This window comes from Lepisosteus oculatus, chromosome 1 (assembly GCF_040954835.1).
Source record: "Lepisosteus oculatus isolate fLepOcu1 chromosome 1, fLepOcu1.hap2, whole genome shotgun sequence".
Taxonomy (NCBI): domain Eukaryota; kingdom Metazoa; phylum Chordata; class Actinopteri; order Semionotiformes; family Lepisosteidae; genus Lepisosteus; species Lepisosteus oculatus.
Window position 1 is genome coordinate 10,358,156 of NC_090696.1, and position 27,625 is coordinate 10,385,780.

At 38.0% G+C, this 27,625-nt stretch overlaps 2 protein-coding genes across 2 annotated transcripts; one reads left to right on the forward strand and one right to left on the reverse strand.

Moving 5' to 3' along the window:
* Nucleotides 1-1,417: 1,417 nt before the first annotated feature.
* On the reverse strand, nucleotides 1,418-7,370 carry bbs12 (Bardet-Biedl syndrome 12). Its single transcript, XM_015343903.2, has 2 exons — nucleotides 7,291-7,370; nucleotides 1,418-4,652 (listed from the first exon to the last, which is right to left on the reverse strand). Exons 1-2 carry the CDS (start codon nucleotides 7,315-7,317, stop codon nucleotides 2,607-2,609), a joined length of 2,073 nt encoding a protein of 690 aa, XP_015199389.2. The 5' UTR covers nucleotides 7,318-7,370; the 3' UTR covers nucleotides 1,418-2,606.
* Nucleotides 7,371-7,422: 52 nt separating this feature from the next.
* Nucleotides 7,423-13,740, forward strand: cetn4 (centrin 4). The gene is made up of 5 exons (XM_015343904.2): nucleotides 7,423-7,680; nucleotides 9,687-9,842; nucleotides 10,365-10,493; nucleotides 10,987-11,124; nucleotides 13,622-13,740. Exons 1-5 carry the CDS (start codon nucleotides 7,678-7,680, stop codon nucleotides 13,709-13,711), a joined length of 516 nt encoding a protein of 171 aa, XP_015199390.1. The 5' UTR covers nucleotides 7,423-7,677; the 3' UTR covers nucleotides 13,712-13,740.
* The last annotated feature ends 13,885 nt before the right edge of the window (nucleotides 13,741-27,625 follow it).

Here is a 27,625-nt window from a genome sequence, read left to right on the forward strand (position 1 = left end):
ATAATAATAATAATAATAATAATAATAATAATAATAATAATAATTGCTTACACTTATATAGCGCTTTTTCTGGACACTACACTCAAAGCGCTTTATAGGTAATGGGGACTCCCCTCCACCACCACCAATGTGCAGCCCCACCTGGATGATGCGACAGCAGCCATAGTGCGCCAGAACGCTCACCACACATCAGCTGTCAGTGGGGAGGAGAGCAGAGTAATGAAGCCAATTCATAGATGGGGATTATTAGGAGGCCATGATTGGTAAGAGCCAATGGGAAATTTGTCCAGGACGCCGGGGTTACACCCCTACTCTTTTCAAGAAACGCCCTGGGATTTTTAATGACCACAGAGAGTCAGGACCTCGGTTTTACGTCTCATCCGAAGGACGGCACCTGAATACAGTATAGTGTTCCCATCACTATACTGGGGCATTAGGACCCACATGGACCCCAGGGTGAGCGCCCCCTGCTGGCCCCACTAACACCTCTTCCAGCAGCAACCTTAGTTTTTCCCAGGAGGTTACATAAAAAGTAACATTTAGGTTACCTAACCTGGCTGTTTGGGATTAACTTCAGAAAGTAATCATTAAGGTCTGAATTACTCTAATTCAAACACAAACAAGGTCTTAGATGACCAATCAAATTTGATCACTATAAACAATAACTGAATATCTCAGCACTAGGGTGGCACCGTGGCATACAGTACTGGTTAGCATTGGTGCCTCATAGAGCTGGGGTCCTGGGCTTAATTCTGGACCTGTGGTGCTATCTGTGTGGAGTTTGTATGTTCTCCCCATGTTCAGGTGGGTTTCCTCCCTCAGTCCAAACACATACTGAAAGGTCAATTGGAATCTGGGAAAACCGGCCCTGGTGCTCGTGTCCGTCCACCCTGTGATTGACTGGTGTCCCATCCAGGCTGTCTCCTGCCTTACGCCCAGTGCTTGCCAGGTTAGGCTCTGGCTCCCCCACGTCCCTGTACTAGGTAAATAGGTTAGAAAATGGATGGATCTTAGCACTAAAAATAATTAACTCGAGATGTGAGGTACTTTGTGAGCTACTTAGCTCCTTGAAAGCATATTTTGTTTTAGAAAAGGCAAGGCTAGGCAAGTCAGTGAGGCTGACAAGTAATACCGACAAAAAAATCAAATGAAAATTAGAAAAAGGAATCCCTTGATGTCATCAGTCAATATTTGTGGTTTATGAAACACTAACAAAGACCAAGGGTAGGTGGAAAGAAATTTATTTTAAGTGTATTATATCTGTGAGCTATAAACAGAGGCAGAATGTGAGAAAAGCTAAGATTGTCTTAACACCTAATATATGTATCATTTTATGTTAATGTTCTGTGATAGTTTTATAGGTCAGAAATGCAGTATGGTAAATAATGCAAAGAATTTCAACAGAAAACAGAAAGGGTTTGAGTAAAGTTTGTTTTAATTAGAACATCAGGGCAGCCCCTTGCTACATCTGTAATACCAAAGTTCCGGACTAATTTTAGAAAAAAAACTTCAGTTATCATTGTAACAATTTGCCCTGGTATCTACTGTGCAGGTGGGTTAACAGCACAATGTTTACAGGGTAAGTCTGTTCTAATAATAGCACTCTCAAGTACTTCTGGAAATTGGTAAAAGTAGAAACAATTTGTTAATGTTACAAAGAGCTTTACCCCAAATAGAAAACAAGTTGAATTACACTACACCATAGTGTATCCTATGTACAGGTCCTGCAGATGTTAACTGCAGATCTTCTATAATCTGCTTTCCAAAGAGAGCAATGGAAGCACAGTCCTCCTTTGTATTCAAAATTGAATCGTGCCGAGATCACAGATCCATTGTCCATAGAGCTGAAACTTCCCATAGGGAACATAAAAATTAAGAGATTAATAATGGATTTAGCCGACTTGTTTTCTGGTCTGTTGTCCTGCTTGCTTTCACTGGGCTCTTTCTCCTCCTCTCTCTGTGCCTCTGTGTATCACCTCTCCCTCCCTGGTCTTAGCCCTCTTCTTTTAAGGGTCAGTCTGCTACCTTCATACCTGCGCTCCATAGGATTCAATGCACTACAGGTGCAACTACTGACCAGATTACCTAAACAGAAACGTTTTACTGACTGCTAGAACAAAATAATTGAATGATAATTTAAATCCATCAAATAAATTATTTTTTTATGTCAAAGGAATCTTTTAGTAACTAACATTCCATTGTTATGTACAACATTCACTCTGCTACAATGAAATTGAACATTTTTTTGCTAATACTGTATATCCTTTGTCACAGGGGGACAGTGGAACTGCTAGAAAATCTAGTAAAAATATACCAGATTGGAAATATTTTAAAACTAAAAATTTTGAATATATAAAAAGTACTAGAGATGGTATTTTAAATGCATTAGTTCATGGACACCTAAATACATGAATCTATTTTGTAATGTGTTCTCGTTTGCCATTTTAGACTGTACTTTTGATCACATTGTGAAGTTCAATTTTATAAGAATTTTTCAGTCTTTGCTGGATAGGCCAGTTATTACTGTCGGTCACGAGACAAATGTACATCTTGAATCAAAATGTACTAAATGAATCACAAATGAGAGCAAGAAAATGTGAACATTTTTAAAGCACCATTAATCCATTCTCTTGTTCTCCTCTGTCTTCAGCACTGTAACCAGTAATGATCTCAGTATCTGTCTGAAGCACTAACAAGACCAAGTCTAGGGCCTTACGCCAGGCCTCCAGTTTTACTGTGACATTGTCATAGACACTCACCTTTTTTCTACTTACACCAGAATGTCCATTACTGGCAGTATTACCAACTACAAGCAATTCTGAGAAATTTGGAGCTAAAGACATCCTTTTGTTCTTTTGGCACAAGGCCTGATTTACAACAGTACAAGCTTCCAGTTTTGAGGCATAAACACCAGTGTTGTACAGCACTGTTGCAACGTATTCTTTCCATCCCTCAGCCATATGCTGCCACACCATTCCTTTGTACGAAACAGCTGTCCCTGCTGTGTGCAGTAGGCGAGAGGAGGCAGCGGTTTTGTTTTCTTCTTTAGAAGTCCTCTCTGAGTCCTGTGTTATGAGCTTTTGAAGGTGTTGGACACAAAACAGCTCAATTGCCCCAGCACCAGGAAAAAGCTTCCCATCTTGCAGGGCATGATGAAGTCGATAAGCAGAGCTCCAGAACTGGTCCTCCAATGCCTGAAGTTTGCCATTCACAGGGCTTGTAATGACTACCGTAACAAGTGCTGTCCCACTTACAGTGATGTTTATGGTCGCCATTTTAGCCACTTTACTATGACTACATTCTCTCCATAAACTGACACGTGCTCCACCACCTACACAGTGTTCATTCACATGGGTGACATAGGCCACTGGCAAAGCTCCTGTTGTTTCAGAAAAATCCTTTAATATATTGTGCTTCACTCTCTCAACTACAAGTATTTTGCATTTCAAACAGACCTCTGTAAGTCTGGCACAAGCTACACCTGTTACTAAAACCAAATTTACCTTCAATTTCAACAGACAGGTTAAAGCAGCATTTACCCACTTATCTTGCAGATTATGTCCAAGTGAATCCAGGTTTTCAGTTACATTTCTGATGTTGGGGTGTGTGCTGAACCCTACGTGTCGATACTTTTCACTCAGATCCCCATTGATGAGCACAACATTAACTGTCTGATCTTTGAAATCTTTAATTAATGAAGCCAGCTCCACAGATACAACAGTGACAAAGCCTGAAGTGGCACACGACTGGCCTTCTAACACTCCAGGAAGGACACATGTAACAAGCTTACTCACATCAAATGTTCTGGGACAACTGTCTTTTTTTCCTTTGCTCTCTGTCTGAATTCTGTTTGCCTCTAAGGCTAAATTCATTCCATAGTCACATCCATGACTCAAGACACTGCAAAGATGGGTAAAGTTAGTAATTCTCGACTGCACTTGCGGTGACCCTTCTTTAGAATCTGCCTCCTTAGGACTGAAATATCTGCTATGCGTCAGCTTTATTTTTCTTTTTAGAGAAGCTGGGACCTTACCATCCTGAGTCATTAGTTTTTTTGTATGTCTGTCTTGAGTGAAAGATGACACTTCTGTATCAGAAAAAGAAGCTGGAGCAGTATTCTGTGAGTCATTCAGAAAAACTTGCTGCGAGCTGACTAAATATTGGTTAGAAGGAAAAGCAATCTGTAAATCATTTAAACTATTAATTTGCTTTTCCAGCTCACAATCGTCTACGCTGAAAATATCTTCAATGGCCACACAGCATGTCATGCAGGCTTCCGAGCATGAGTCCAGCCCTTCTGACATTGCCGATATTATATCAGTAATAGGAATCCCAGTACAAAGAAGTTCTAGCACAGCCACGCTCCACACCCCAGCTAGAAATAGCAGACACCCTGTACCCGTCTTAAACACTTTTTGATGAGCCTGTACTGTCTCGTTGAGTAGCTGTCCAACAGCGCACGTGAAATCCAAATGCTCCAGAAGTCGAAACGCTGAACAGGCTAGGGCACATTCCCCATTTCCCTGATCTTCAATAAACTTGTAGGACTTATTTGGACCCAGAAGTGTAATCCCTGTCCCTGCAAGTGCTCTGAGCTGCTGGAGTCCAATATGGCGTCCTTTACTGAGAACTTTACATCCCAACACTGGTGTCTGTAAAAAAAAAAGTATGTACAGTCTTAGAGAAACAAACATTCAAAACAGAGGAAGAACACAAAGAGTATCAAGATATCAACAGGCTTGTAATGGCAGCAATCTGACAGATTATCTTCAAAAGCTTACAAAAATAATTTTCTGATCAGTTATTTTGTCATGGTTATACAGTACTGTACAAGTCAATCCTTCATTTCTGTCTGAATATGCTTGTTTTAAAGATTTTCTGTAATCTTCCACAATTTGACATAACACCTTAAGGCATTCGATAAACACAAATATGGGGATGCCCTCCCCGCAGACAAATGGCTCTGCTGTGCTTCAGGCCTGATGTAATGAAGAGAGGCAGCCAGTTCACGGTAACCAAATGTGTACTGTATGTGGTGCCTTTTTAGCGTTACCATATTTCACAAGTGGTAAACCATATGTAAATAACAACAACACAGCAACAGTGTTTTCTGGGCTCGGTGTTAAGTTATGTGGGGGGAGGAGTGAAAGGCTGCGGGCGGAGGGAGGTTGAAAACCAAGACAGTTTCACACTTCGACTCTTCCAGTCAGGACAAAACATATCTGTGATTCTAGGAACTGAAATTATTTACATATTATTTAGAAACTGGCAGAAATCCAGTTTTTTTTCTCCATTTTAGATATTCACCTGATGGCTTTGAAAGCAACATTCAAGCCTAACGGTTTTGTCTTCGTTGAGAGGCTGCTGTGTTTACCACCTGCGGTTTGTACTCGGCATTCAGCCCTGGGCTACACTACAAACAGATGAGGGCCAAGAGCAACAGGAGATCCCAAACTAAAATCACTCTCTGGATAATGGACTGGGACAGAATATCGTAAATAGTCACTGAATCAGAAGTCTTTTTCCTCTTGAAATGAAATTGAGTGAAAGACTAGCCAAACGTAGACCAGTACAACAACGCACCTATGATGTAAATAATTGGGGATTATGGCAATTAAAGGACAGTAACGCCCACAAACCTTCCAGGTGAGGGTTGAAATCATCTTGCCGGTCGGTCATTCATTTCAAGAATGTTTTTTTTCTACCAAAAGCAAACACATAGTATGCAAAAATGTTCGGGGGGGGGGGACTTTGTGTGACAGTGATGAGGTACACAAGCGCTCAAACTGCACAGGGTGGGGTCTTTTACTCTGCCTTGTCCCACACTTTTTTTTTAACTCATGTTACAAATCCTGTCAAACGCGCTATCGAACTATTAAACTCCCAGCCTCTCTCACCCTCACCTCACCTCTCGCCTACGATCTGAACCTCACAGTGCCTTCTTTCTTACCCAAAACTTTCAGTACATGTCAAAAAGCTCACTTCCCATAATTTCTATCCCTTTATTTCATTCTGTTGATGGATGTTTTTGCACATTACCTGTTACCTTTTTGTTGTTTTGTGCACACTGCCTGTTGTCTCTGTCTTTCTTTTATTATACAATTGTATTGTTGTTGTTTTTTCTTTGTACTACTTATTGTCTGAGAGCTAGGTAAATAGCATTTCGTTATACCATATACCCATATATGAGTATAATGAGAATTAACTTGAACTTGAAATGCAACTGAAACAAGCTGGATTGAAATCTTGCCTAGGGTGCAGCTAATGCCTTGAAGTTTCTACAAAAAACCAAGAAAGGAAAAATCGGATTCTATCACAATACTTCATCATTTTACCAATACAGCGTTAGGTTTTATCAGTAACCACAGATTACTAGTGATGACAAACTGAAGAGATATTACAGTAATGGTTATCATGGTTATCGACCAAATGGAAATGCAGTATCTGACTGTTATAACAATGCACAACAGGATACTGAAGCTTATAGAATTTACCTGTAGTTAGTATTCAAATTTGCACGTGATGACAAAAGCAGTATTATCAAAAAAACTATTAGAATCTGCAAAGGAAATGCAAAAGATATTTAATCCAGAATTCAAGGCTTGCAAACACCTGACATATAACATTTAATGGAGATAAAATTACATGCTGGTAGAAAAAAAAAGCATTAGCCTAAACTGTCAACAGAAGAAAATGCTGACCTTGAAGAAAGCCAAGACAAAAAAGTATTTAAGCCAAGATAAAACGTATACTGTGATTATATAAATATATCATTTATATATTCAAGACAATGTGAAGAAGCAATACAAAAGTGAACTAAATGTTATATATGGGTAAAGGTGTACAATTTAAATTAAAGAAAGAGGTGTTGAAATTAGGCACTGAAATAATATAGCTAATTTATAATAGTCACCAAAGTACAAAAATATTTTGCTTCTTTAATTTCAGTCCAAATAAGTGCAATCTAGGTTCAAAGGAATTTTTCGGCTCTAACAGGCTAAAGAAACTACTCTTTTGACTTTTGAACAGAAAAGACCAAAAGGGGTGTACAGAACGAATGTCCCCTCTAGTTTGTAACTTCTTTATACAGTACTCTTAAGCTTTCTTCTGAGCACCTGAACTACTGTGTTCAGAAAAACATGGGCTCCAACGGATTCCCAAAACAGATTAAAACCAAGCGGATGACAACTATTCCTCTGTGGAGAAAATGATGTATTTTTTTTAAAAAAAGGAACAAACGAATCCATATTACGACAAGATTTGTTTTTAAAAATGAAGAGAATCACAAACCTTAACCGAATACGACACTTCCTCCATGTCTGTTTACACTCTTCGCCTCGCGCCAGTCATTCGTTGCGCATGCGCACTAACTTTTCCCGCAGTCGGCGCCGGCTAGCGCGCCTGTTGCTAGGATACCGAGAAAGCCAAACACAACCTAACCCCTCAGTCACTGCCCGCCTACTGCCGTTGCAGTTGGATAGAAAAGGGATTCTTCCGCCATTTTTAAAAACTCTTGTATTTTTATTGCTCAGATCCACTGTCATTTCACTGTTTCTGTTTCAGTTACGAAGCAAGGTTGCAAACGGTGTGTTTATGTGTAATTTGGAGCTGTGAGTCGGTTTGTGTCGTGGAGTCATTTTTTAAATTGTAACATCTAATACTTTTCAAAATTTAAAAATGGTAAGTTGAATGTCCGTCTTTCTTTACTCTGAATAAGTTATCACAATTCTCTTTTAGGTGTATACAGTATATGAGTATAGGTATGTGTGAGTGTGCATATAGACGAGTTGGGAAAAATGTGTTTTAAGATTTTATTTTAGATAGTTTTTATCTGTAATCCCTAAATAGTGTTGAGTAGGCAATTTTCACTTTATTCTCCAGGTACGAAAATAAAAAGAAGGAATTACACGCTAAATTATAATGAATACTCAGCTGAGAAAATAAGCGATTTTTCCACGTTTCTGATTATAGTGTGCACCAGATCTTTTCACTCTGTCTACCCCCGCGACGTTTCTAATAGTCCTAATCTTTTATTTGTTCATCCAGAGCAAATGGTAAAGTAATCCCTGGCTAGCAACAGATGGTGACCAGTTTGATGTGCAGACCACGTGATCCTAACTGCTGTAATTGACTCTTTAAGAACAATAAGAATGTTATTAAGATACTGCGTTTAATAATTCAGAATAATATTCTGCTTTGTCAGTGTTACATTCTACAATTCACAGTGCTCAGGTTTGTGATTACAAACGTAAATTGATCTCCACTTTTTCGATAGTGTTAACATTTGTCTGTAGTCTCATTGTCCAGGATTTCCCGAAATCTTTTTTTGTTGGAACGTGACTTCAAGAAAGCAATGTATTAGCTGCACGTTAATTGCATAGGAGGTTAGAGACGTAAGGAGCACGTTTGGGGTAATTGATTTAAGATAATGTATTATTTACACATTAACTCTGAACACAATAAATAAATCACTGTAACTGGTTACATTTTGAAATTATTCTCACCGTCCTGTCAATTTTAGGAAACGCTTCCTTACACAGGTAACTTTTAATTGTAATGCTTTATTATTTATTTGACATTTATTATATTGATTATTGTTCTAGACATATATAATTATTATTGAAGTAATTTTCCCTACACTGATCCCAGTTAGAGGATTACACAAAAGCTGGATTTCGTTTCAGCTGAACTCTTAATTGACTCAACAATAGGATTTATTTGAACTCTTATTAAAACTTTATTTGAATTGTTTTCAGTTCCTAACCATGTTCAAGTTTGTCTTTTAATTTTTGCATTTCAAAAGTAAGTTAAGAGCTCCACCTTTGAGTGAAAAAATTCTCACTGAGGTTCCAATCAAGCAACTTGATAGTTCAGATTAGATAACAGCAGGTGTGTGGGAAACCAAAACCAGGACTGAGAACCCTGTATAGGCACTACTGCTTGTACTGGGGAAAAACCTCCAGGGAGGAAACCCTTCAGGAAAACACAAAACGTTAGCTGGATGTTTGTGAGAGTGGATGGAAGCCAACAAACACCTATGAAAATTCATGAAGAACGTGCAAACTCCACACACACAGGTGCACCAAATGGAAATAGAACTGTGGACCCAGGAGGAATTCCAATCTTCATTGGAACCAACCCTGCTGGTTTCTATTCCTGATATAAAGGAACCTTTAGAATACGTTTTCTGGAAGATTGTGCTGCCGTTGAATCTGAATTAGCATAGTTTGTTTCACTGAGGACGGCAACAGAAGTTATTTCCCTCACACAAATTAGTAAACAATTCTAAGAAAACATTCATAGTATCTCAAATAAAACAGCATTATTGCCATGTACAAAACAGCAGGAAATTTTAATTCACAATAGGTAAGTAAATAGGTGTTGGTTTTGGGTTTTCTTTGAGAATGTGAAGGTCAAGTGTTTAAAAATACAGGAACTTCCTTGAAGTTTAGAATTTTTCATGTTAGTTTTTATTCACCTATGAGACCACTTACTGTACCACCCTGACCAATAAACACTACACATTCTTGCGGTTAAAAGTATTTCGCAAGGTTCCATTTTTGTTTCACTTCTAGATTTGAAACTACATTTGTATGTAAAATGTCCTTAGAAATGTATTTGTATGTATAAAGTTTTTCATCCTTATACTGAAAGTGGTATGATAATTAGTTATATTGGTCTTTTAGGCTGCAAGCTACAGAAAGCCTGGGCTTGGCTCAAACCAGCGGAAGAAAGCAGGTCCAAAACCAGACCTGACAGAAGAGCAAAAGCAGGAGATCCGAGAAGCATTCGACCTCTTTGATACTGATGGCTCAGGGACCATTGATGTTAAGGAATTGAAGGTAATCAATAAGGTGGCATAAAAAGCATACTTACCTTATCAATATTCCTTGTTGACATTTTCTATGTACAGAATAGTTTGTTTTAATATATAGTATACAGTATCTAGGCAATTTCTTAAATAGGATTAGTTAATCGTCCACTTAAAATTTAAAAACTGTTATAACAAAAAGGAGCCTGACAGTTAAATTTCTTTCAAACAAGCCTACAAGTCAACAACAGATCTCCACGTTTGTAGGCATTTTTCTGTACATCCTAATAAGTACATAAAAGGGACCTATAACAGACCATACAATAGTACAGATTACAATGAGCTGAATCAGGGTTTGCCAACCCCAGATCTTAGACTTCAAAATCTAGTTATGGAAGCCATTAATAACTCAAGCAGAAAACTGCTGGGGGTTCTGTATCTCAAAGACAAAATTGAGATTGTAAACCCATAGTCTGAAGATAGGTGCTATTGAGATTATCTTTTGCTTTGCGAAAGTAGTGGGCTTTAATTACGTTCATGATTTTTCATTCAGGTTGCTATGCGTGCTTTGGGTTTTGAACCCAAGAAAGAAGAAATAAAAAAGATGATAGCTGATATTGACAAGGAAGGCTCCGGGACTATTGATTTTAATGACTTTTTATCTATGATGACTCAGAAAATGGTAAGACTGTACAACAAACATTTTTTTCTAAAGATAACACTACAATTTATGTTTTACTTTCAAGAAAACTGATGTTTTTATAAGGTCATGCTTTCCTATTATTTTACAAAAGCACTAAATGCCTTTTCAGGTGTTTTCCACTTTTAAATTAAAATTTGAGAAAGAAATGTCTATCATAATCCTTTTTTAAGAATATGACAAAGGATTATGAATAAGAGGTCTTCTAGTCAGTATTGTTTACTGCTTCTCTTGTTTGCTAGTTGTCAATTAACCAAAAACGCCTAATTTAGAATACTTCCTAAATATCCATGTTCCTTCTTTCCCTGTTCTTCCACATCTTCTGTCTGTGCCAGAATTGAACATACTGTATTCTGTTTTATGGTGTTTTGATGTTGTAGCTTAAACTAAATGATTCTGAGAGGAAGATGTGTTAGTTTAACAGAGAAACCAATAAGGGCAAAATTAAGGAACCGTCTTATCTTTTTTTATACAGAGTGAGAAGGATTCCAAAGAAGAAATTTTAAAGGCATTTCGGCTATTTGATGATGATGGTACTGGAAAAATCTCTTTTAAAAATCTTAAGAGAGTGGCAAAGGAACTTGGAGAAAATTTGACTGATGAAGAGCTACAAGTAAGTCATCACATCATTGATCAAAAATTGTATTCATCCCAAATCTGCAGAAAACCTGACTTTGAACTTGTTGCAAGAAAGCTAATACAATGTAATGGTTTCCTTTTTCTCCTGTTATGAACATTGATGGTCAGGCTACTCCATAAATACAAAACACATCTACTGTAAATTAAACTGTGGTAAAGTAGTTCAGTTGAAAGAATTTGCTATCCTGATGTGCTACAGGATTTCTATATAGAAATGTTTATTCCAGTTGTATTCCCACATGTAGTGCATGCAGATAACAGGTAGTCTATATACAGTTTACTACTGTCGCAAAATATTGGCAGTTGGGTTCTGAGTAGACTCATGGAAAACATGATTCTGTGAACCAGCTAGGAAGTAAACTGTTAACTTTATCATGAATGTAAACATTTTATGCATTAGTATAATGCTGTTAATTATATTGGTTATTGGCTATTGGTTCTTTTTTATAATATGTGGCAGGCAGGATAGAGAGAGTTAAATGTCTGATTCAGTAGGTGTAGATAAGCCCTGTATAAACAGGCATTAGGGGAACTCCTATGAGCATGCTGACAATCTGCCCTTAAAGACAGTAATTCTTGTGAAGATGAACCAAGGGCCAGTGAAGGTGGAGCTCCTGAGCAGAGTTACAAGTCTCTTATTTATGTGAAGGAGCAGGTAGTTGATAGGATTTGAGAAGTTAATCTCTGGAACACGTGTTGTAAACAAAACCAAATCCCAAGTAATTAAAATATATCATTTTGAAACTGAAAGTGTAAATGTGCGCATTTTCCTAGGTTTCCTGACTACAATTTTAACACTTAAAATTCCCAAATTCCCAAACACCATGACAGAAGGAATGCTCTAGAAGAGTGTCATGTGACCAATGTATAGTGTGACTGATGTGGGGTAATAAGACTTACAGGTGTTTGAGGCAGTTATCCAGGAGCAGTTACAGTTCAAAGATATCTTGAGCTTTTCTCAAGAATTTCGCGTTGACGGATATTGAATTTTCAGAAATGAATATACATTATATGGAGACTGCTGGAGTTCACTGAGTTCAAAACATTTGTGAAATTATAAAAATGAAAAGTAAGGAAATTTACACTCAACAGTCAACCTTTTTAGGTATCTAAAATGCATAATATTTTACGTTTCTTGTGGAAATTAAGTTTGAAAAACTGCAAATGGAAAGAATGAGTCATTGTGAAGGATGTCTTAAATTGTATACAGTAGATCACACCTCAAACCAGTGAGCTCAGAATTGTTGTTAAGTGATAAAACATATATGGGTTTTACCAAAGACATTCTACTGGTTCACGAAAGGGGTATTAAGGTATGACAGTGATGTGGTAAGAGTCCTTCAGTTAAAGATGCTCATTGAGATTGATGGGAGCAGATTACTTCTGTCTGTAGAAGGTCTTGGGGTTTATCCACTACATTGCCTGGGGCAGTTAGAATCCCAGAGAAGGTTGTGAGGTTAACTTGCATTTCCAAAAGAATGTGTTAAATGGAATACTGATATTTTTCAGAAATATGAAGGGAAATAAAGGGGCATACAGGTATATGATTGACATGGTACACAACGTTTTTTATTGTTTTCTAATCAGTGTAATCAGTGGACTGTGGTACTACAGGGTAAAATGTCATAACATGCTATCTTATCATATTTATAATATTCTCAGTGTCAACATTTTTTTAGGCAACACTCAAGACTTGACACTTTTTTCTTGAGTAGCCTAGTTACATTTATTTTACCGAGTATTGCTTTTAATTCTTTCAAGTTTCAAGATGAATTCTCTGATGTTATCTGCTATCTCCTCTCGCTTCAAGCTGCCACTCTCCAACAGGAGAAAAACAAAATTTCTGCCCACACAGACCTTTTTGGCCAAGGAGATACAAATCTTTACTTCTTTCTTTTGTACTTTATGGTTATTTCCAGTTTTTTATCGGTGATATAATTCTGGTGGTCATGAATATTTTATTATTTCCTTTAAAATAAAGAGAAGTAGGCCTTATGCTGGTAGGAGTATTCAAATATTTGTCCTAGCACACTGTTTAATTGGTATTTACATGTATTATTATTTATGGTGTTTGTTCTTAGAACAGAAAAATAACATTTGCATCAAGTATATTAGTTCTGAAGGAAACTAAAGCAATTAAGGTCAGTATTACTTATTCTAACTTTCCAGTGCAGCAGGGATATAGGTCACTGGTTTGTGTGTGTGGAATACTATTTCTTTTCTTTTATTGACCCTTATGTAAGAACAAGGCTGGGTTTTATGTATAAAGTTTTAAAAATGTCTCCTGCAGTTGACTAATGACACACTGTAATGAAAAATACAACTGAGGGAATGTTGTAGTAACTCATTTCAAAGTGTATATCCTATGTTTAGCGTAATAAAACAGTCACAGTTTGTTGGACATTGTGCTTGATTATTGTAAACTAAATCTGTAATTGTTTCTAAATGCAATTCAATTTTGTGTGCTACAGGAAATGATTGATGAAGCTGACCGTGACGGGGATGGAGAGATCAATGAGCAAGAGTTTTTAAGGATCATGAAGAAGACCAGCCTGTATTGACCAAATAAATTACAATTTATAAAAAACAATCACTTTTTTATAGCTAAATATTTTAAAATTTTTGTTGATAGAATTGAACTTGCATTTTTAGAAAATGTTAGGGTTTATGGGTATACATTTTTGTAAACTTTAAAATATATTTTATATGGTATGGGATGTGCTTGAAAATTTAAATGACAGAAAATATAAAATGTTTGAAAACTTTTCATATGCTGAAGAATATATTATTCAGTGACTAATGTGGACAAGAAACAGTAATGTTCAATGTATATCGAGATGAAGCTAAACACCTCTTCCACGTTTTTAAGTACGTAAAAGCTGCATAAATGATTTTGTTACATTTTCACACATTGAAACACTTAAAACCATAGGGATTGAGAAAATATAATAATTGATGTATCTTATTGGAGTTTTTAAATACTAAAGCTATGTAAAGATAGCAGAGTATAGGGGAAATCTGTCACATTAGTCCTCCAGTTGTAACCTTATTTAGGCTGCATCCTGCCTGTTGTTTGTAACCTGGTTTTAATTGAAAACTCTGTGACTGCATGCCTTCTTAACCTGGTTATACCATGATATGGAGTAGCAGTGGAAACCCCCACCTGGTTGATTCCGTTTCGCCAGGGCTGCTCCTTAACGGTCCTCCTTTTTCCTAGTGTCCCGACGCGGAAAGCAACCAAGGCTGCTACTCTGGTGAGGGGTTCCCCTGCTTTCAGTAACCTAAGCCAACTGGGTCTAAGAGATAGGAGTGAGATGCCTACTAAATGTCTGTCCCCGAGACTGAGCTTCTTCAGCTACCTGAGGCTGAGCTACTAGAGCAACCACAAACAGATGCCTCACCACAAGATGTCTGTTGCTCATATAGCCTTGTACTCTTCAGGTTGTCGGTCACATTGCTTAGTTCCCTCTGGGAATTTGATGGAACCTGCCCAGTGCCAGTGACGACCTAGCTCTCTGTAAGCTGACCTCAGGAGACTCCCCCAAGTGGACCAGGACTGTTCTCTTACTACAGCCTTATATAGGTTGTCACTTCACCTCGTGCAAAGCCTTTCTCTGTGTATTTGATGTGTCTCACTATCGCCCTCTGGTGACTAAAGACCTGAACTGACGCTCCAGGTCCAGTTGCCCTCTTATGGTATAGTTGCATTCAAGGCCCCTCAGGACAATTCTGGATCACCCAGATGGCATCTTGTACCTCCAGCAACCTTTTTTACTGTATCTCTTGCAGTAAATGCTCAGCCATCTACATTGGAGAAACAGGAAGGAGACGGAGACCGCTTCAGAGGACATGTTAGGCTGTGAAGATTCAGGGTCTCTCTAAGCCCATTGTTTCCCATTTCACCTCTGACGGCCATAACCACTCTAATCTCTCCGTCTGTTTTCTCAAAGATGGTTTTCCGAATTTATACATCAGAAAGACTACAGAAACCAAAATTATCCTGCAGCTAGGATTACACCTTCCCCCTTCTCTTAACGACAGACTACTATTCTTCTAAATTTTCTCCATTCATTGGAGGTTTCATTTCACACCTCTCTACACCTACTCTGACTTCACACTTCTTGATTGGCCTCTCTTTCTGTCCCCTGCTCCCGCCCCTCGCTCCTCCTCTCTACCAGCCTTTGTTCTCCCGCTACATTACCTTTGCTTACTGCCTTGTCTCCCTCACACCTGAAGAAGGCTCCATGGCCAAAACGTTGTGTTTTCTTTCTTCTCTTTTTTTCAGCATGGAATAAACCTATTACTTGTTCCTCTTATGGTATAGTATGGTAAAATGAAGAAAAATCTACATTAAAAATGTTGATTTTTTTCCCCCCAAAGCCTTGTATGTGGTCAAACAAGTAGAGGATTCAGCTGTGATGCCTCATGGGTGCAGCCAAAAAATAGTATGTCTTCTTCATTTCAGTGGGAATTTAGGAGTAAATTCCCACTGAAATATGTGGGGTAATATGTTAAATCTGTGACATAGGGGTGTTATCCCGGCCAAATTTCCCTTTGGCCTTTATCAATCTTGACCTCCTAAAAATCCCCGTCTGTGAATTGGCTTCATTTCTTTCTTCTCTTCCCCCACTTATAGCTGATGTGGGGTGAGCGTACTGCAGAACTATGGCTGCTGTTGCATCATCCAGGTGGACGCTGCACATTGGTGGTGGAGGGGAGTCCCCATTACATGTAATGCGCTTTAAGTGGATAGTCCAAAAAAGCGCTATAGAAGTGCAAGAAATTATTATTGAAAGATAACATTGGATACACACAAGAGCAGGTTGCGTAGCCCATCTAGCTTGTTTGATTTTTTGATTGCTACAACAGCATAGGTTCTTTTAAATGCACTTTTGTGGTTTCCTTTGGGATTGTCTGGTTCTTACTCATTGATGATTCTTGACAAATCCAGAGGATTATCTTTGCCTTTGAGAATTTGGATTACTTGAACCAGGTTCCTTTGTTGTTTTCTCTGTACAAAAGTAAGATTCAGCGCTTTATGCTTTTCAATGTAAGACATTTAGGTAGGAATGTATCTGGTCCCAGTTTTCTGGACTGATTCCAGAGCAGCAATATCAAAACTGTACCAAATATGTTAAATGCAGTTTAATTAGTTCATTGTAGACTTTTAGCATGCATTGATTTAAGTGCAGAACCCCCTTTAGCAGCAGTGATTTGAATAAAAAGAATGGATCACACTCTTGCCTTGCCTGGGAGGACTCCTGGCACACTCTTCCTTACAGACCTGCTACAGAACGCTTGAAGGCTTTCCAGTGTGCACAGTTCTCTTTAGGTCCTGCCACAGCATGTCTGTGCGGTTTAGCTCTGCACTTTGGTTTGGCTATTCTAGAATCCTGAATTTCTTCTTTTTTGAGCCATTCTATCACGGGTTTGCTTGTGTGTTTTGGACCATTGTCCTGATGCATTGTCCACTTTCAGTTCAACTTTAGCTATCATACAGATGCTCTTTTATTTTCCACTAGAATGCTCTGGTATGGTGTGGAATTGATGGTAGACTCAGAGGTAGCAAGGTGCACAGGTCCAGACCCAGAGCAGGTCCAAACCATCACCTCCTCATTCAGGTGCTGTTTTGCAAATGTAAGCTGTTTTGCACTGATTAATTACAGTGTTGGTAAAGAATATACAAATAACATAACATTTACAGTAGAATTATTATTGGACATGTGAGGGTCAAATATGTTAAACCATAATATCTTATGGAAGTGAACCACCTAAAGCCGGGGAGGTAATGAATTGCCTCCAGGTCATCCAGGTCTCCTATAAATTAGTTTAGTTTGTGACACTAACTAATGTGTCCAGATAAATAGGATAATTTTCAAGTGTGATAATAAAATAACAAGTGGGGATAACAGGGCCAAGCGTGTGGCACTATTACTGAATATACTGTGACAATAAGGTCCCACAGTGTTCTGTTTATCAGGCAAAATTATAATTGTACAAGTGAAAGTTAACTTCATGTTGAAAGGCAGAAAGAAATAACAAATAAATAAAGTGAAATAATAAATGTTTCAGCTGTTGACCTTTCTTCAGGTGAGTGAAAGGGTAAGGTGGCGGGAATATAATGCACAACAGTATAAAGGATAGAGTTGGTGGGAATGGGCACACAGATGAGAAAGAGTGTCTACATGAATGGAGATGTGGAGTGATGTGAAAAACTGAAGTATGTAAATGAATGACGAGGATTTAAAAATATTTATTTCATAGCGAGAAGGAAATCTCCGGATCGACCAGAAAAACTGAGAGCTTCATTTTCTAACTCGGCTCCCACTTCGCCACCATGCTCCAATACAGTGGACGCATTACTGCAGCCGCTGCACCCATCCACTGGTCAATCCTACAAGCGCTTCTGCTCTACCCCTTGGTGCACCCTTGGCAGTCAGACTCTCAACTTGAATGGGCACCCCATACTCTCCCAGCAAGTCCACAACTCATGGGTATAAGAGAAGGAGTGAATGATATTACTCTATACACATGATGATCTCTGGGTAATTGTTTAGATGGCCCAAGAGTCTATGTACAGTATATAATGTGGTGCTAGATACATATGCATATGTGAAGCAGCAGCTTCTTTCACAGCAAAAGCTGCCTGGTGTGGATGGTAGTCATTAATGTATTGCTATTGAAAGAGAATGTGTTAAGTGTGAGAACCAATTCAGCTTTTAACACAAGAGTATGGGTATGAGGATCTAGCACTACACATTTGTTACATTTGTGCTTCAGGACTTGTGAGGACTTGTGAGATCACAGTCATAGGGAATGACAGTGTAAAGTGATGTGCTTTGTAAAAATGAAATATTCTAGACTGTGAAAGTCTAGAATACTGTGTTCTTTGTTTATGTAGGAAGTGCTTCAACCAGTGGTCTCATTAGGCTGTCAAGAAAGTGTTTGTTGGGACAGTTGCATGCCGAGACATTCCTTTTCATCAGAGCACATTTCTTGAATGACGCCCCTTAATCAATAGCTGGCAACAACCCAATAACTGATATCATTAATAAAATTAATCCCAAATCTTAAATCTGTCCTTAAGCTTCATTACTTTGTGCTCCAGATTTTTCAATTTAGCTGTCTTAGCTGAAGGGAGAAGGAAGGAAGACAGAAGGAAGGAATCATCTTCATCATCAAAGGTAGAGGAGAAGATTGTACCACGAGAGTTCTCTTCTTTCATTGTCATTGTAAACACCAAAATACAATAAACAATGGCTCTTATACAGATCCTTGTTGTATCCACTAATTACATTACTCTTAATACTAAAATGATTGCAACATTAAAGTCAATGATTGTGAGTGGCCATTTGCTTTTAAACATTTTAGTACAACCTTATTCTTTTGAAACTTGAAGCAGTTAGTTATCTACTCAGTTTCAAATGATTAATATTACTGGTTCCCAAACATGATTTGAAAGGCTTTTTTAAAGACGTATATCAGTCAGCCTTGGTTTATATAGGAGTACATTTTTTATAATCCTGAAAGCTATTTCCCAGGGACAGTAAATCCAAAATAATAGTATATTGGTTAAACAGTTTTACTCAAAAGGTTTTTGATTTTGTGGTGTTTTTGACAATTTTTTCTTTGGTAGCATCTATTTTTTATTTTAAAATTTAGATTTAAGAAACTTTGCAAATCTAAAGTAAATGGAGAAATAAATTACTTTCACCATGTTTCAGACCAATCATCCGTTCTGACAGTTTTATTGAGAAAGTCGGTCACTTGTACATGATGCTTCCCACCTTTAAAGACACTATTTAAAGGGTTTTTGGGAATGTTTTGTACAGTTACTGTTGACTAGAAGTGGCCATTTTCAATATCATAGCATTTAAGGCTTTGCAAACACAAAGTAAATTGAGTTGTTGATAATGTTTGCCAACTTCTAGATTAATCTAATGACCAGTTCTCAAGGTGAAGATTTTAAATGCTTCATTCTGACTTAGCTTACATACAGTAGGACACAATGTTCTTATCATTCTTGAGCTCTTATTGCCCTAGGAATGTCAGCTTTAGTCAGATTAGTAAAAAAAGTCTACAAACATAAACGGTTTGAAATTTGCAAAGAAAAAAAACTTGCAATCGCCTTAGGCTTCCAGATGATGACTTACAAACCCAATAAAAAAACTGAAAGACAAAAATGTTAGCGTTTGAACTCTAAATTAGAGTTTCCTGCCATTTGTACTTCACCCACAGAGAGCAATAATGTGTGACATAATGTGTCATCAAGGCCTCATGATAAAGGCTAATGACTGGGGTAAATGTGAACAAATATGTATTAACATTCTTAAAATTAAATGAAACAAAACATTACACAACATACATCATTAAACAAAAACACAAATTAAGGTTCCAATATCTACAAAACAAGACATCACAGAGGCCTACGTTCTGCAGACCCAGAAAAACCAGAATGTTAACCTAGTAACTTAAAACACCATACAATACCTCGACAGGCCAATAAAATAAATAAATAAAATAACCCTGCATCTTAAATATGACATTGCACTAAATCTTCCTTCCTATAACAAAAATCCCTACAGGTGAACTGGAGTCTATCTCTCTATTCTTAAAATGCATCACCAGATTAGGAGAGAACGTCTTTAGGCTAAGGATTCCACAGTAGAGGAAATTAGAATTTCCTAAAATAAAAGGACAGCAAGCTCTTTTAAGGTCAAATTACTTAGCCAGAATCTGTTATCTAAGACTGATGAGAACAAGATCCTATTGCTTGGTACAAACTTAAAGCAAGAGTTTGCTGATGGTGTTTCTTCTGTCTCTCTTTGTCTTTCTTCCATTACTTGCCAGTCTCTTTTTCGACTCCTTCTCCTCACGCAATCTGTCCTTTATATTTAGAGTTTATGACCCCTACAGCCATGACTGTCAATAAACAATAACAATAGCCACATTGTTTATCTGATCAATTGTTTATTTGATAACATTGGCATTTTGAGACATTTTTTACAGTTTAAGATGCATACCATTGTATTAAAAATTCATCATCTGTCTGACCCTAAGCAGATAGGCAGTACTAGTAGTTATTTTGATTGGTTCAACTGGTGAAAGCACTTTCTTGAGAGCAAGCTGACCTCTGTGATCCAAGCTGCAGTCTTCAACTACCAGCTGAGGATAGGGTGGTATTAGCTGATCCCTCTCAATGACATAGAACACCTCCTGGCCTCTCGGGTATCAGCTGGTATTTAGTACTGTCAGTGAGGGACTCACATCTCCTCTACCACTCCTCCGAACAGTGCTAAACCTCCAGTACAGGTCTTCTGTGCCTGTGACAAGCTTGGTGAGTGGAGAGAAGGTGAGTAGATCAGATGAGTCTACCTACATTTTTATTGCAATGAACCACAATGTGAAAAAACACACAACTGGTGATTTTAAATTTGGTCTATATAACAAAAACAACTGGCCACTCTAAATTAAATAAGATGAATTAATTTAATTAAATTTGGCAGCCTGACTGTTCAATGAATGTGATGAAAAGTGTTCAAAAAAGTTTTTTTTTCAAAGGTAAATAATATGAAGAGCACCTGTGGATCCAGTAATGCAGTTAATTTCTTTAAACTTTTCACCATTGTAATAATCACTTTTTTGTATTGCATATAAGTGTTTTTGTGTCTCAAACACCAACCATGATATTGCTAAATTGCAGCAGAACTCTAGCAGATACAAATACAAAGCCTTCACTTAGTAAGAATGAAACTTTTAAGGAACAAGATGTGGGTGGTCCTGTCAGATGTTTCCTATCAATCTGAAACACTTTCACATGAGGGTCGGTCTTGTCAAAAAGAGAAAACGTACTTATTGTAGTGGTCAGGTCCATTTTTGTTTTGTTTTGAATGTTTCTGTTTAAATGCCATGCATATCAATCATTTGTTTGCACAAAAAGAAAGTAAAAGATTGATTAAATATAATACATTTAAGTATGATTTCTCAGTTTACATAATCTTCCTTGAAACCTTAAAGTTCTCTTTTCTTTCTCTTTTGAACCAAAATGCTTTATTTACAATTAGTCTTAGTAATAACGTGGCAAGGCATCAACTTCAGCTTGGGATAGCAAAATTCTTTAAGAATTCTGTGGCTAAATAGCTGAATTTACAGATACAAGGTAGTGTGGTTGCCACTGATATGGACTATAACTTGTCTTGATTAAAATGTCTTGATTACAATTAATGAGGAGCTTCAGGTAATGACTTAGAAATGCGATCATTTTCTTTATTGGCGTTTGAACAACTACAACGGTGCCTTGAAAAAATATTCTGACCCTTGCACAGTTTGCACATTTTGTTGCTTTAAAGTTTTCAGTCATGGTACTTTGAAACAGGAATATCTGTTACATACACAACCTTCTCCACCAATGCAACGCAAAAAAAAGAAAGAAGTAAACAGATCATATGTGAGGTCCCTCAGTCAGTGAATTTCAGACAAAAATTCAAGCATGAAGACCATAAATATTATTATATTAACAATTAAAGCAAAAACAAAAGGTGCACCCTGAAGCTGAGGGAGAATTTGGGACAAACTAAAGATGTTACCCGCACGGTGGTACAGTGGTTAACCTGGGCTCAATTCCAACCCCAGGGTGCTGTCTGCGTGGAGTTTGTACGTTATCCCCATGTTTGATAGGAATTTCTCTGAAAATCCAACTCCCTGGCAACCCTGATTTAGGAAAAGATTTGAATTGAATTGATTGAAATTTGAATTGATTAGATACTAGATGTGCTCATAGACATTGGGAGCAAGGTTTCCCATGATCACCCACTGCAGTAGTTGATCGATATGTGGTCCTGTTGAAGACAGAAATTCTCTGGACAACTTTTTATACCTTAATGTTGCCCTGGTACCAGTTAAGAACACTGTTTCAATGATACACATGGTTTGTGTCTCTTGACATCTATGTCCAGCTGGACCTTGCGCTCGCCGTTCAGAAAGGACATGGTGGCTGCCATGTGATGTACAGAAGAATTGACAACAATAGGAACAGTTGTTAAAGAAGAAGTGCTCCTGCTCTGACACACATGGATGGCGTATATATAGCCACTTACAGACTGAAGCAGCTGTTGGCTCAGATGTTTTTAAATGAATGATTATACTTCCCTTCACCAAGCCAGACTGGTGGTAAGTAAAAAAATTTACAAAGGAGTTTCCATAAAGGATTTCTCTGCAAGTTCATTCAGTCTCAGCCTTGTTGAATGTTTATAGGGGATTCTTGGAACAGTTATCCAATATACAGTAGTCCTGAAGCCATCTACGTCAGTATTCTAAAGTAGTTCTATTTGAACAGTGGAAAAAAATTGCTGAACCAGAAAGAATTGATCTTTTCTAAAAGGGTTTCTGTTTTTATCATCTTGTTTTCTAGTGACACATAATCCTTTTGCAGTTTTAGATGCTAATTTTATAATTAAAGTAATATTTAAGGCAGTTGATCATGACACCGTTTTTGTTCCTATTGCAAGTTGACTAATAATAAAAATAAATAATTTATTTTTAAAGGTTTTTAATCAGGTGCTCAAGGGTTAAAGGTGTTTTTAATATCGGGGGTCCTATCACCTCCCACCTAATTTAAACTTTTCAGTACGTCAGATATGTAATGAGAAATAATTTTCTAAGTGCAAATTTAAAGCCGCCTACCTTTTGAAGTGATTCCCCTTTTCAACATGTTACACTGCCTCCAGCTTCTCCATGGAAATGACGTTCGACAATCAGACTTTCCCACACATGACCATAAACCCTTGACATTATTTCAATATTTTTCCCTATTATAATGAATGTTTTACAATCTTCCTTTCCTTATGCTGCCTTTCATCTATTTTGAATGCGTAGATGTGTGGTACGTGAATAACTTTCTTTTCCCAAATTTGGCGTGAAGTGACTGCATTGCTGAAAAAAAGACATGAAATTGTTTTTCATATCCGGTACTGCGTATCTGGTATTAGTGTATTGCCCATATCCTTTTTTGATGCCATTATGGCTTGTAAAAAATATGCTTTATATTAAAGTACACATTTTTTCCTTTCTGACAAGAAAAGCTTCCATAATGAAAATTATTATTTTTCATTAGGAAAATATTTTTTCAAATAAAAAATAATCACTTAATAGTGTTTCCTGTTCCTCACGAAAATGTCACTTCATAATTTTTGATCAATAGATAACTGCGTGTAAATTAGGGAACCACATATTGTACAACATTACCAACTTCCTTTTGCATTCGTTACATGAAAAACTATCTTTATATACTGTATGACTTTGGAAAATATCATAATTAAGTAGCATGTCTTGTAAGGTCAAATAAAACTAGAGATCAGGAAAAGGAACTGTCACGGACGTCCAAAGGGACTAACCGTGGGGAGCAGGAGAGCGAAAAAAGACGCCTATACGCGTAGCGGCGAGACGGGAAAAAGGCCCTGGCTCATAGTGCAAAGAGTTCAGGAATGCCGTATAGAAACCTATGCCCTCAGGGAGCGGACGTGGGGCGCCCTGGTGCTAGGCGGGTCTCAGGACATCCGAACGTCAATGCTGAGCGAGGACAGAGTGCAAGACCCGGAAATATATAGCCCAAGGGAAAGAAAGGGACAGGAAGGACAGCAGACCGGAAACTAGGGACAGGACAGAGAAGGAGCGCCCTCTGGCTGCAGAGGGTGTGACAGGAACCTTAAACATCAAACACATGGTTAAGGTTTTTCTACTCTTTGGATGGGATACCACTCCATTGTAGGGCACACACAGACACACACTCCCACCGCTGTACATTGTCCCAGAAGCCAACTGATCTATCAGTATGTCTGTGTACTGTGGGAGGAAACTGCAGCATCCAGTTAAAAACCTACAAGCACATGGGGAGAATATATAAACTCAATGCAGGTTGAATCCGGGGCCCAAGAGCTGCAAAGCACCAATGCTAAACACTGTGCCACCCCACTTCCCCAATGTTATGTATAAAATTCCAGTTCTGATTTTGTGACACCTGTGGTTGGAACTATGCACTTTTTTGGCCTTACAGTGAAAAATGGCTTCTCAAAATCCGCAGTACATAATAAGTTTAAATCACCACTTTTATAATATTATTTCTTTTGGGCAGACGACTACATTTTCCTGTCTTATCCAAACAGAAATGAGAATCTGCGTTCACCATATGGGTATATGACAAGGCGACAAAAGGCTGCCTTCAAGCAATCATATCACTAAAAATATATTAGACTTTTTTTTTAAAAGTTAGAAATGCTGCCCTATTTGCATAATGTGATGTAATAAAATCTAATCCTTCTTATGTGACACAGTTTAGGGAGAACTATGACATTTTTGGTCTTAGAGTGAAAAATCAGTAAAAAATAATTAACTGAATCAACAGCTTTATAATATGATTCCTTTGTGCAGACTAATACATTTTTGTCTGTCTTATCCAAACAGAAATGATACTCTACCTACATACTCTCCAAATTGTATGTTCACAATTTTGTAAAGTACAGGGCTACAAAAGGGTGTCTTCAAGCAAGTTGTGTTAGAAGATTAATTAATCATTTTTTGATAAATTAGATATTAATTTTGTTCTTTTAACACTCCTCAGGTTGATTTTTTTCTCAGCCAGTTCTGCTCATTGCCGTGGCCCTCATACCAGGATGGGGGCATTAACACTGCACACTTTGCTCTAAGAACATAAGAAAGGTGAACTAATACTAGACATCAGGAAAAAGAACCTTAAATATCAAACACGTTGATGTTTTATCTATCCCCATACACAGTCAAAGATTATCTCAACTCACAGGAAGACATTTTTATAAATACTTGAATGAGAGTCAAAAATGTCTCCCTTCAAAATACAGAAAGAAACTTCTACAAGCAGCTGACATAGAAATCACTTCTCTAAAGTACACATATTAGAGTAGATATTTCTACATTTCATATAATACATATAATACAGCAACAACAAATAACAATATATACTGTACTGTAAGTCAATAGAAAAATACTAAAAACATGTTTTACTGGTTCTCAGAATGCTTGGCGAATGCCCAAAACATCTTGCTTGTTACTCATAATGATGACACAAAAAGTGAACCAGAGACACTGAAATGACTCCATTGCCAGAAATCTATGTATTACTGGTTGACTTTCACCTTTCTGTAGATCTGCGTTTATCACACTATAAACAGGAATAGGGGGGTAAACAAATGTCTGATTAATTTGAAGATGTTTGATTAAATTGTGTTTTAAGTTTATGGTTGCTCTGTTTTGAGTTGGGACTGCAAAGTATTTGCTAATGCATCAGAATTCTCAAGAATTATTTTGTTCTTTAACCTTGTGGGTTGTGATAATTCAAATATGACATTATTGACCACAAAAAAGTTGAAGTAGGAAGTCTTGTCTTCAACAAAATCTGCTATTTACAAGATGATAACATTAATTATCAGAAAGTCCAGTAGATAGATCAAAGGAGGCAATGATCTGACCATAAGAATGAGGATGACAGAACTTTCCCTTGCTGCCTGGGGAATGAGCCAGGGAGCTGCTGTTTATGGTGAAGATGACGGGGAGGAAGGCCTGCTCAGGAGGCAAGGTATTTATTTAGAGGAGAGCAAAAGTGGGAGAGATTAAAGTCTGATCTCCTTCTGAACTTCTCTTTAAAAACTCAATATAAAGGGTGAGGGTCACAGCAACCCAGAATGATAGAATTAAAGGGCGAATTGAGATCAAATGACTGGTTTCCAGCTGGATGAGATGCCAGGCCATCACAGGGACATGGAGAAAGGACAATTTAGAATAGCTAATGGATCCTAACCAGTCTTGGAGCACCTGGAAAAAAACCCATGTGAAAGCGGAGACAATAACACATGGAAGGCTCCCCAGTCCTGATTCAAATTCAGGACACAGGAGCTGTGAGGCAGCAGCCCTAACCAGCACCCCACATCATGGTCCAACTATCCATACGTCCATTTTCTAACTCCTTCAACCACATCAGATTTGAAGGGGAGCAATACTGTGAGCAACAGGCGCAGGGCGGGATACACCCTGGACTGGACGCAGACACAGACACAGACACACAATGACCCACACCAATGCCAGTCTTCCCAGAAGCCAATGGTTACCTACCAGTTTCCCCACTTTGGCCAGTAGATAAAAAACACACAAACAAGAGCAGACAAACATAAAACTCAGAGCAGATAGCACTCCAGGATTCCCACAACCCTTTCCTGTTCTGTTTTAAATTCACTTGCATGCAGTTTCCCCTCGTGTCCTCTGGTTCATGTTTCACTGTTCATTCAGAAGAAATTCCCTGGGTTGATCACAATTTTGAAGATTAGGATCGGGTACCCTCTGTCCTCTCTGTTCTAGACTAAAAAGGTTCAGCTGTTTTAGCCTGTCAGTGAGAGACATCCTTTAAAAAACCACCAGAGCAGAAATGTATTTTTTTGTCATGTAAAGTCACCAAAAACACTTTGTTTGCCTTTCTTATTGCTTCCCTGCATGTCCAAAAGTTGTTCCTATAATGTGTGGTGGCAAGACATCTACACTTTTCCAAACTGCAACAGATTCTGCTGTTTGGCGGAAAAGTAAGGATGCTTAAGCTGAGCCCAGCCCAGCAGCACTCAGTCAAGTGTGCACCACCATGTGGGGAACTCCAAACATCCTAGATAAGATCACTTTATTGGCCATACACAGTTTCTTGCATTAGGAATTTGTCTTTTTTGCATACCCTAGCTTGCTCTCCATGAGAGGCACAGATACACAAACAGAGAGAATCTTGGAGTCAGAGCACAGGGTCAGCCATTGTATAGCACCCTTGGAACAGTTGGGGTTAAGGGCCTTGCTCAGGAGCCCAACAGAGTAGGATTCCTCTGCCGGCCACAGGATTTGAACTGGCAACCTTCCAGCCACAGGCACAGATCCTTTGCCACAGAGCCACCACTCTGCCCCTCAACTAGTTCACATATTGCAGCCCTGAACTGATCCAGCATCAGCATCTGAACTAAAGGCCTCGGCCATCTCTGCAGGCAGACTAAGATTTTTTAAAACTGAAATCTTAACTGAGCTACTGCTCTTTTTATTAGCGAGCAGAAATGATCAAGGTTGTGGTATCCAGGCACAAATACCCCAGCCATGTTGTCAGTCTGGCAATCTCTTGTCATCTCTGATTTCATCCAAGACACAGCTGGAAAAGACCCTTAGTTAAATTAGCTTTGATGAAAATGAACTGAATGGGCCAAATGGTCTCTTCCTGTTTTTAAACATTACAGCTGTAATAAGTAAACTGATCATTTAATAAAACACACGTACTTTTGGCTTTATTTGTTAAGCCATATACTCTAGAGACCTCATTCTGCCAGCATTCTGTTTTAGTGTCTGTTGCTTCTAGTCTACAGTTAACAGTGGTAACATAATTTGTGCATTTGAGCATCTTGTCCAAAACATTATCAACATATTATAGA